General features: G+C 48.7%; 1 protein-coding gene across 2 annotated transcripts; it reads right to left on the minus strand.

Moving 5' to 3' along the window:
* Positions 1-590: 590 nt before the first annotated feature.
* Positions 591-3,259, minus strand: Egr4 (early growth response 4). Of its 2 annotated transcripts, none has more exons than XM_020179411.2 (2): positions 2,844-3,259; positions 591-2,440 (listed from the first exon to the last, which is right to left on the minus strand). In XM_020179411.2, the coding sequence occupies exons 1-2, from the start codon at positions 2,977-2,979 to the stop codon at positions 1,119-1,121; spliced, it is 1,458 nt and encodes a 485-aa protein (XP_020035000.2). In that variant the 5' UTR covers positions 2,980-3,259; the 3' UTR covers positions 591-1,118. The 2 variants fall into 2 exon arrangements, with proteins under 2 accessions (XP_020035000.2, XP_073906076.1); XM_074049975.1 differs by having other exon boundaries at positions 591-2,437; positions 2,844-3,050.
* Positions 3,260-10,846: the final 7,587 nt, after the last annotated feature.

Here is a 10,846-nt window from a genome sequence, read left to right on the forward strand (position 1 = left end):
TGACAGCATGGGACTCTTGAGTAGATGCACAGGCCTCTGTGATACCAAACACTGGGTATTCATAAACAGCACTGAAATACTGCAGCTTTTTGTGGCTGTCGCTACTGCCTAGGGCTCCCTCTAGTGCTGAACAGTTTCAAAACAGATCTAAGCTCAGGTGCCTCCATTCTGGGGTTGGAAAAATGAGCACTGGATGGAGTCAGATCTGTTTGACCCTTTGTTTCTAGATGGGTTATCCAGCAAAGTTACCTACATTGCCTCTTCGTCTTTGAAATGAAGTTTATGCTTGCTTCACTTGAGACTGAGACTAAAGAGGAAAACATATACACAATATTAACACCTATGTCTTTTAAACACTATTTAGTTTCAGTAACACCTCTAGCCCTTAGGTTAGCGTGATTAAAAGAATTCATTGGATACATATTTATAGTATGCCTATTATGTGTTCCAGTGCCTGGTAGATGTGCTTGTCAGTACAATGTGTTTTGGCCTGTGAAAGATGAGCATGAGTATCTCCTTTGTCTCTTGGCACATATTGTCCTGGGGGAGGCGTTGGGGGGAAGGGTCAGGAGCTTACATGGCAGATTCAGTAAGCTTTTAGCACAATAATTTTAATTGCAAAAATAAACAGTTTTGTCAACTGCTTGAGAGTAGCGTTTGCTTTACAAAAATTAACAACAACAAAAAGGAAATAACCCCAAAGCAAAACGTTACATCCAATGACAGCTGGAAAGACATTGATGTACAAAGTTCCGCGCGAGACCGGCTCGGCGCAGCCCCAGCTTGTCTCTGGACGGGAATAGAGGATGGCGTGGAGCGTGCGCCAGTTACAAAAGGCTGTCTTCAGTCCCAAGGAAGTGCCTACTCTGTGGGTGGCCCGAGAGAACTTTCCCAAAGCGCGGCTGATGAGAAAGACAGCCCCGGGACAGCAGGAGCTATCCACGGAGCTGGTGCTGAACGGGGCGTGTGCGACGGGCGCTTTAACGGAACTGGAAGCAGGACTGGAGGCCGGCCTCGGGGCGTGCGAGGAAGAGGTGGGAAGAACAGCAGGGGAGGGGAATAGGCCAGATCTTGCGTGCGCCGAGCGGCGGCGCTCCAACTACAAGTCCGGCTCCTGCTCACAGCGCGGGGAAAGAGAGGCCCAGCGAGTAAAAGCCAAGACCCTTGAGCCGCTCTTCCGCACGCGCTTTCTGCTTAAGGTGCACCTTGCTGTGCCGTTTCTTTTCATCGCTGCGCGCGAAGCGGCGGCCGCACACGTCGCAGGCAAAAGGCTTCTCGCCCGTGTGAGTGCGCACGTGCGTGGTGAGGTGGTCGCTGCGGCTAAAGTTGCGGAGGCAGATGCGGCACTGGAAGGGTTTGTGGCCGGTGTGGATGCGCAGGTGGCGATTGAGCTCGTCGGAGCGCGCGAAGCTCCGTACACAGCTCTCTACCGGACAAGCAAAGGCCTTGGCATGCGGCCTCGGGCAAAAGCAACGCGCGCTGCACTTGCCGCCCCGGCGCCCCTTGCGCCGCGCCTTGGCCGGGGGAAAAGGAGTAGCCGGAGGGGGCACGGGTGGCGCAGCCACGTCGCTGCCTCCCGGGATGTCGGCCACCAGAGGTTTTGGGAAGTCCGCGGAGGCGGCGCTGCGAAGGCCCAGCGGGGAAAGCTGAGGCTGCGTACCTGCTAGAAACTCTCCGCCTTCGCCGCTACCCCCTCCCTCCCCACTAGGAGGGGTCAAGAGCCCCGGGAGGCTCTCGGCACCCTCCCCTAGGTCACCCGGGGCCAGCGGGAACGCGTCGTAGGTCCCAGTGGAATAGAGTCTGTTGGTTGGGCCAGCCGACAGCTCCGCGGGACAGCTGATGGACAGCAGGTCCTCAATCTTGGTCCCTACTGAGGGGAAACGAGCCTCGGGGGCAGCCTGGTAGCTTCCTTGTGACCCACAGTTCCCTGGGGCCCCAACAGAAAGCAGCTCCCAGGGAGCATAGGGACCTTTAAAGGCCGAGGCAGCGTCCAGCGCTGGAGAGGCTGGAGGCGCGCGAAGGCCCGGCTTGACGTCGGGCGGGGAGAGCTGAGGCTCGTACAGGCACTGCGAGGGGGCGCCCGCGGTAGGCGAAGCCTCCCAAAATGCCTCTGAGAAGGCGGCCGCGCTCAGATCCGGGGAGTAAAGATCGGGTGGACCCGGCAGCAAGGCCTCGGAGCCCCCAGGAAAAGGGCCATCCAGTGGGGACCGAGATGATGTCGCCTCAGAGCCAGGGAAGGGTGCCAGGCCTAAAATGCCCGACATGAGGTTGAAGAGAGCCTCTGGATCGTGTGGGTGTTCCGGTACTGCCTGAATGAAGAAGCTACCGCTGTAGCTGAGGCCGGGAGGGGGCGTGGGCGCAGGACCCTCCAGGAAGCAGGAGTCGGCTAAATCCCCCCCGGCGCCGCAGCTGCTGAAAGCCCAGCTCAAGAAGTCGCCTGCTGAGAAGGGAGCAGGAATCAGCGCTGGGCACATCAAAGGGGGCGCCTCTGAGTCTGCAGCCCCTACCCACGAAATCCCTGGCGCGCACGGACACATGCAAAGTGCCTATTGCACAATCGGATTAAGCAGGGGCCACCACACGTCCCAGGACGCACACACAAACATGCACACGCAAAACACACGTGCATAGGCAAAAGGACGCCCTGATACACGCACAGGTTCCGGCACAGGCGCCGGCGGCCTAGTGGGGGGGGGGTGGGAATGAGAATGCGCACCCACGACCCACGCGCCTTCCATCACCCCTATCCCCACGGTTCCAGCGTCCCAGCCCCTGCTCGTTTTCAGGCATCGTGCGTTCCCACGCTGCGTCGCCGTCTGAGCACCTCTGGCCGGGCTCCTTACCTCCAGTATAGCCAGTGGCCGAGGGAGCGTCCCTGGCGGGCAGCCGGGGCACTTCAGTGCTGGATTCGGCGCAACAGCCTTCGGTGGACTTGACGAGGAGCGCGTCGGGTCCGGAAAACTCGCTAAGGTGGAGCATGGCGCGGCGGCGACTGCGGGGCGCCCGGGGCCTCGCCCGCTGGGCTTGGGGACGCTCAGGTTGCGGGGAGGCCGGTGGTCGGGGCGCCCTGCGGCGCGCAGACCTGGGCGCCCTAGCTCCAGACTCCCAGCGCTCACCCCTGGGAAATGGGTCAGGGGGCCGCGGCGCTCTCGCTCGCCCGCATTCGCCTCGGGCGGCGGCTGTTCTCCTCTTCAAAGCGCAGCCGGGCTCCCCCAACCCACAGCCCCCCCACTTATATAGCTGCGGCGTCGCTGGCTCCGGGCTTCCGACTCCCCGGGCCACTGCCATTTCGGGAGGCCCCAGCCCTGCCGCCGTGACGTAAATGCCCAAACATGGACACAGGATGTGTGCCGGGGACTCCCGAAAAGGAAAGCTCGGGCTGTGACGTCGCTGCCGCCGCCGCCGGGCCCGCGCCGCTGTGTGCGCGCGCGTTCCCCGAGCGAGGAACCCCGTGCGCGCCGGGGCGGCGGGTGCGCCCAAATGGGGCTGTGCGCCGCGTGGGGTCATCGCCCAGTACGCTCGCTTCCCGCCAAAGGGTGGTGAGGTTGGACCGCTAGGGCTTCGAGATTCCACAGTTGGGAGTTCAAATCCGCCCATTGCCACTTTATACATTTTATTCCTCCCAACTCCAGTTTCCTCATCTGTAAATTTGCTAGGGATAGAAGCTAAGAGCATTAAGTTCCAAGCACACTCAGTAAGCTATAAAGATTATTGCCATTATTTATTTATAGTTTCTGCCCATAACTGTTTTTGCATTTTCGTAAGGTGTGTGTAAAAGTGTTTAAATGAAAAAGACCACAATCCAGTACTTGCTAATGATGGGGCAGGAGAGAGTCAACTTGTACAAAAGAGTATATTCTAGACTATAAAGATCCCTTTTTGTCCCACTCACTTACATTCCTGTCTTCTGAAGTAGCCACATGTATTTTTCTTGGGTATTTTTTTCAGAAAAAAAAATCTAAGCATATAGAAACATGCATACTGTTCTGCAGTATAGTCATTTCACTTAAAATAGCTGAGATTACATCATGTCCCAGCACAAAGACTTAGTTGCTCTTTTCTAAGGCTATATAGCACTCTGTTGTAAGGGAGGACCATGTATTAGTCATTGGTCCCCTATCCATGCACATATAGGTAGTTTTCCACCCTTTGCTTTTACCAGTGTTGTCCTTGACAATATAAATGCAAACACATCTGTGGGATAAATTCCTATAATTTCGGAGCTAAAGGATTTTTTTTTATTTTTAGTGACACTGGGTTTGAACTCAGGGGGCCTTGCACTTGCTAGGCAGGTGTTCTACCACTTGAGTCACCTCCCCAGCCCAATAATTTTTTTTTTTTGTAGTATTGAGGGTTGAACCCAGATCCTTGTGCATGGCAAGTGCTCTACCACTTAACCTATGCCCAGAGCCCTCAAATGATATTTAAATTTTGGATAGACAATTGGCAAATTGTCACAGAGAAGCAGAGCAATTCCTGCTGCCTACTCCCTCACCTGGAGGGGAAGTGGATGCTTCTGTAGATGGTTTTCCTGCCTTCATATAAATGAAAGAACATTGTTCCCAGCAACACACAGAGAATCTACAGGACATATTTCCCTGGAATCAGTACCTGGAATAATCTGGCTTTGTCTGAAAAAAAATTCCTTAAAGGAGGCTGTGATTCTTGGCTGCAAAAGCAGCAGAGTCAACTCTAGCAAAGAAATCTGCCTACCTACTCTCTTGGTCTCTTCTGCTGTGGTTTCTCTTTTACCTCATTTTCTCATTCTATTTTATTTTAGCTCACTTAAGTCCTTTATGGAGCCAATCAAGTGAGGGGATTAAATAGCACATGGAATAGGAAATAACATTTGTTTTAATGAAGAGCTTCAATTCCTGGGACTCTGGGTGCAGGAAGGTGAAGAGAGAGCAGGTCTTGAAATTTTCCTTGAAATGGAACCAAATTCCTTTGGGGGTGGTGGGCTACAGTGTGACAGGCAGTTTATCTCCCAGCCTCCTCTCATTTTCAAGAGAGTTACCCAAGAATGCCCATGCTCCTCCAAGGTCTCATTCCTTTCACCTTTTGTGTATTAACAAACATCCATTCATTCAATTTCTTGATGTTCATTCAGTATTTGGAATGAATAAGTGCCTATTTGGGCCAGATGGTAGATTTTAGTTTTTCTTGTACCAGAGTAGCCCATCTTCCTCTTTAGCTACCCAGTTCCCCCACCCCACAGTGACCTGCAAATATTCTATCACACAATCACCTGTAAGACATAAACTGGGTATGGTGGGATATGTCTATAATCCCAGCATTAGGGAAGCTGAGGCAGGAAGATTTCAAGTTTGAGGTCAATCTTGGCTACATATGAGAGACCCTGTCTCAAAACACCAAAATAACACAACAGCAATAACAGAATAAACAACCACCTGCAAAACATGTGTTGACACACTTATATGTATAGTCTTAAGCCTGGAAATCATGCAAAGGTTTTTATAGTTCATATACTTGCAGTGTGTTCTAATAAATGGCCACAGATACAGTTCTGTGTTAGAGCATATATATATGTATGTACTTATAAGAAATGCAGAAACTCAGCACTTGTCTGTAAGAATTAGGCACACAGAACATTATTTTCCTAATACTCTGTTTCAGACTCAAGGTTTGATTTTAATCCAAGTGCATTGCCAAGTCCATGTGAGTCCACACCAGACAAGCAGGGCACACATGTCTCAAATTCATTGTGGCATCTTGCTGCCTGGGAGGGTGGAGAAGGGAGGAGTTTGACTGGGCCTGTGTCCAGGGCTCCCCAGGTCACCCCGTCGAGCCAGATTGGCCAGCCCCAGGTTGCCCATCCCTTCTGCTGTTCAGCATTCCTCCTCCTTCTTAGTCATGGATAATTCTCCTAGTCCTGTGGTGAGGTGCCAGGCCATTGCTGCTTTGCCAGGGGCTATTAGGTTAGTCCTGTACTAGGACAAGGGTCCCTAATTTGCTCTTGCTTGAGTTCAGGCCTAGGGGCAGCCAGGTCTAGGAGAGATTTGTGCTCAGTGTAGGGTGACACACCTCCGTCTCTGTACACTCATTTTCAGTGGACACACATAAACATACATAGGATGACTGCCTCTGGAGCACAGTTTGAATCTGCATTTGGTTCCCCAGGGCTTGGAGAGAAGATAATTGGGGTGGGGGTGGGGGATCTGAGCATTCCCTGTCCAGCTTAACCTGTCTTACTTCTAACTTTTAACAGTTTAAAAAGATATTCTGGGCCCAGATGGAATTTGGAAGAGGGTAGAAGAGAGTTGGGCTTAGATTTCTGAGTTCTACTTTAATCACAGTTCAAATATTAAAAACACACTCACACACACACACTTACAAGAGGGAAATCACATGCATTGAGCATTTTACAAACATTATATCATTTTTGTCATTACAGAAATCCTTGGAATAAGGAATCACAGATTGATTTCACAAAGAGGAAAGAGACTCAAAAAGGTTAGCCAAATTGCCTAGAGCCACACTTTCTTCTGAGGTGGGGCAGCCAGGTTAGTATACTCCCTAAGATAATTTAGGAAGAAATAATTCATTTTACAGAAGGATTCACTCTGAGATAGCTTTAGATGGAAGATCTTCCTCTAGCTTTTCAAATAAGATGTGTTGGGCAAACACAATCTGGCCAGCGTCCATCCATGCAAGATTTTTCTGGAGTGACTGCCGTGGACAGGACCACAGTGGGTCATAGATTCCTTCTGAGGAAGAGGCCACACAAGTGCTTAGGAGCTATTATGGAAGCTGTTGGTGGTAGTGGTGGTGATGGTAAGGAATGTGTGTGTGTGGCCTTTGGGAGAGTGAGAGGGAATTTCCTATTTCCATGAAGACAGGTGAGGGAAGGAGAGTTTACTTTCTAGACACGTACTGAACAAACACTTGCTGAATGAATTAATGAATGAACGAATTCATTCATCAAATGTTCATTGAGCTCAGCCCCATGCCAGGTGCTGCACAGGCTCTTCAGATGTCAGTGATGCTACCATGCCTGGGACTGGAAGCTCTGCATCCAGGGGTGATGGCCCAGAAGGCAGACTGCCTTCTCTCTCCTATGGGAAGGACCCATCCCGTCACAGATCTGGTACTGCTACTGCTCCCTCCCCCACACCCCACCTTGATCTTTCTGCTCTAAATATCATTGTGTTCAAATAATAGTGTATATATTTTAAACGACTCCAAGAAGACAGCTGCCTGGGAGTATTAATCATGAAGAGACCAGTGCTCCGTCTCCATGGCGACTCCTGACAGAGAGCTGAAGAGCAGTTCTGCGTCCCACTTCCTGGGGCCATGGAGATGCAGGGACACTTCATTCCTTATCCTTCTCTTTCCTCTCTACCTCTCCTGTCTTCCTCTCCTTTCTTCTCTCCTACTATCCCCATCCATTCCTTCCTTTTCTTCTTCCTAAAGGATTAAAAAGCAGGGACAGAGGCAGGGTGGGGCCATTAGACTGACAGGGAACAAGGTCAATGAGGCTGCAGCAGAGATGAAGTTAAGCTCCACCTGCAGCCTCTGCAATATCTAGCTTGTCTTTCAAGACCCCTGCAGTGCCCCCCCCCCCCCGGCTCCGATGACCACTAGAACAGAAGGAGTCTGATTATTGTCCCTGAGGCAAGAGACCTACTGTCAGGGTCCTTCTCTGTCTCCTCCCTCTTCCTTGCTTTTGGTCAGTCCTTGGTTTATGGTTTGGGTTATTATAATTTGATTGTTGATTCATCCCTTCCCTTACTTCTTCCCTCTCTCCCTTCTTTCCAGTACTGGGAATGGAGCTCAGGGCCTGGCAAATGCTGGGCAAGTGCCCTACCACTAAGCTACATCCCAGCCCTGATTATGATTTCTTTTTTTTTTTTTTTTTTGCAGTACTGGGGTTTGAACTCAGGGCCTACGCCTTGAGCCTCTCTACCAGCCCTTTTTTGTGAGAGGTATTTTCGAGATAGGGTCTCTCCAACTATTTGCCGGGGCTGGCTTTGAACTATAGTCCTCCTGATTTCTGCTTCCTGAGTAGCTAGGATTACAGGTGTGAGCCACCAGCACCAGCACCTGGCTTGATATATAATTTCTACTGTCCACAAAAGTAAAAGGCTCACTAGAAAAATAAAAAACATGTTTTAAATTACAATGCAAAAAAAATGAGAGTACTTTCACAATATATAATATATAATATATATATATATATATATATATATATATATATATATATATATATATATCCTTACATAATTTCAGGTTGATTCTAGAGGTTTTTTTCATCCACTCAAAATTCATTTATTCAACAGTTGCATTATCGTTATCATCATTTATACCAATTGTGTAATCTTATGGCTTTTATATTTTCCATCATGACATGAACTGACCTCTTGTGCTATTAATAACTGATCTAGAGTATTCTAGCATGTTGACGAATGTATGTTTTTAATTTCATAGTGTCTAGATTTGCACTATTATAAAGAATCTGATCTGGGCACTGGTGGCTCACACCTGTAATCCTAGCTGCTTGGGAGGCTGAGATTGGGAGGATCAATGTTCAAGGCCAGCCCGGGCAAATAGTTCACAAGACATCATCTTCCAAGTAACTCTAGCAAAATGGACTGGAAGTGTGGCTCAAGGGGTAAGCTCGAAGCCCCGAGTTCAAACCCCAGTCCTGCCCCCCCAAAAAAAAGAGTTTGACTAAATATAGCACTTTATGTATATTTGGCGCACTGGGGGTGTTAATAATATTTTAATATGCTAGCTAACATTTGTATACCACTTACTATGAGAGCTTCACATATACTCATCATTTAATCCTCACAACAACTTGATAAACACTATTATTACCTTTATTTTATAGATGGGGAAATTGAGGCATAGGGTTGTTAATAAATTTCTCCAAACTTACAAGGTTAGTAATTGATGGTGCCAGCAGTTGACCTCCAGTACATAGGCTAGATTCTAATAGGTAGAATCCCTATGTCAAAGATACAAACATTTAACATTACATACATTGTCCTCCTCTAAAAAAGACTGCTTTATATTTCTGGGCCAACCAGACGCATATGAGAGCCAAATGGTAAGCAGAAAGAGATATCTCAGCAGTTTTAAAATTTGCATTGTAAACATTATCAGTAAGGACAGGACCTTGGTATTTCCTTTTCCACCATCCAGGGGCCTACTGTCTGACCCAGGCATTTGAGTGGGGGCTTCCTCTGCTCCCACAGTGGGCTTGAAGGTAAGGCTTTCTGGAATGGACTAGGAGGAGCACTAAGTGAGGTTATGTGATGTGGGGCTTTTGTACCCTCCTTTTTTTTTTTTTTTAAGGCAGGGTCTAATTATGTATCCCAAGCTTGCCTCAAATTTATCTTCTTGCCTCAGTCTCCCAAGTGTTGGGATTACAGGCCTGGATACCATGCCTGGCTCTCCTTACTTTTGTTCTATTTTCAATGAGGGGGAGGTGGAAAGGAGAACAAGGTGGCTGAAAGCCATTTAGGTAAAGCTTTTTGCATTCTTCCTAGGAAGCTTCTAAGCTATTCTCCCACTGGAGAGAGGGAGGTTATTCTCCTTTCTTCCATTCTGCATCCTTCTTGAGCAAAGTCAGCTTCAGACAGAACTGAGAGGTGGATGACTGCAGAAGAGTTATGACTAGAAGGGATCCCAGGTAGGTCATAGGCAAGGGGATGGACACAATGACTTCTCCCTGCTTCCTGCTTTGGGATTTGGAGTCAGCCTCCCAACACCTCTCTGTATCTAAGCTTGGTCCTCCTTTGTAGACAAGAATGGACTTAGATCTTAACAAATATTTTTATTTCATTACATGATGGTGCTCAGAGCATTGATTTTCAATTCATGTGTTGAGCAAATGAAAATGAGTCTAACAGAGCAGACTGATAGGCTTATATCTCTAGAACAGAGCTGGGATGAGAGCCAAGCCTGCTGTATCTACCGGGGGTGTTTCTCCCTCCCTGGCCTCCTCCTGATTCCTCTTTTCTGAGCTCATCTTACTATTTTTTCATCTTTTTTCCCCCTTATTTTTTTGATAGTTTTCTTTAAATGTCCTTGAAGTACATTGGTCCTTGTAATGGGATCTGACATCATGACTCCAAAACACCCACATGGTTTATTCACAGCTGGGTCCATTGAGTGAGAGCCTGGGTCTTCTTTGTGGCTCTGAATCCTGTCCACAACCATCAAGCTGGGCTCTGGTTGCAAGTGACAGAAATGCAACCTTAATTAGTTTAGACTCTCCTTTCCCCTCCCCAGAGGAATTTATTTGCCCAAGGGAGTGTCAACCAACTTGCAAAAGGTCAGAGACACAGCTGGGAGTCAGGAGGTAGTAGAACCAGAGGCTGAGGGTTTCAGAATGCTCTCAGTTCTTCCTCTTTTCTCTCACTGATGACTGAAAACTTGGTCACTAGCAGATTCTATGTTTTACTTATCTGCTGCTGTAATAAATGAAGGTCTCATTCTTAGTTTCAGGCAGGGGATCCCAAGAATGACCTTTACTCCTCAGCCTAAAACAATTTTCTGGCCTGATGGTAGGGTAATACACAGCTGACACCATCACTAGGGGCTTTGGTTGTATTTTAGGCCCATTCCTGGAGAAGAGGAAATCACTGTGAGTCAAGAAGCTTCCCCAGAGGCCTCAATCTGGGTCCCTGAGGGCAAGAACTGAACAGCAATGATCTCTGACATAGTCTCATAACCAGGGACAGAAACGATGATTCCCTTCACTTAATGCCCCTGGAGCAAGTTGCCTAGTCCATCTGTCTGCCAGCTCAAGGAACATTGCCCAAAATAAAAATCCCTAATTAGAAATTCCTGCAATCCAGAGCAAAACAATTTATTT

Source organism: Castor canadensis, chromosome 12 (assembly GCF_047511655.1).
Source record: "Castor canadensis chromosome 12, mCasCan1.hap1v2, whole genome shotgun sequence".
In the NCBI taxonomy this organism is placed as follows: Eukaryota; Metazoa; Chordata; class Mammalia; order Rodentia; family Castoridae; genus Castor; species Castor canadensis.

What these genes read in the sequence shown, in the direction of transcription:
- Egr4 (XM_020179411.2), bottom strand. Translation starts at nt 2,979, where the DNA reads ATGCTCCACCTTAGCGAGTTTTCCGGACCCGACGCGCTCCTCGTCAAG. An exon ending in GGCCACTGGCTATACTGGAG is followed by an intron (nt 2,441 to 2,843) that starts GTAAGGAGCCCG and finishes CTCCCTTCTCAG; the next exon opens with CAGGCGACTTCTTGAGCTGG.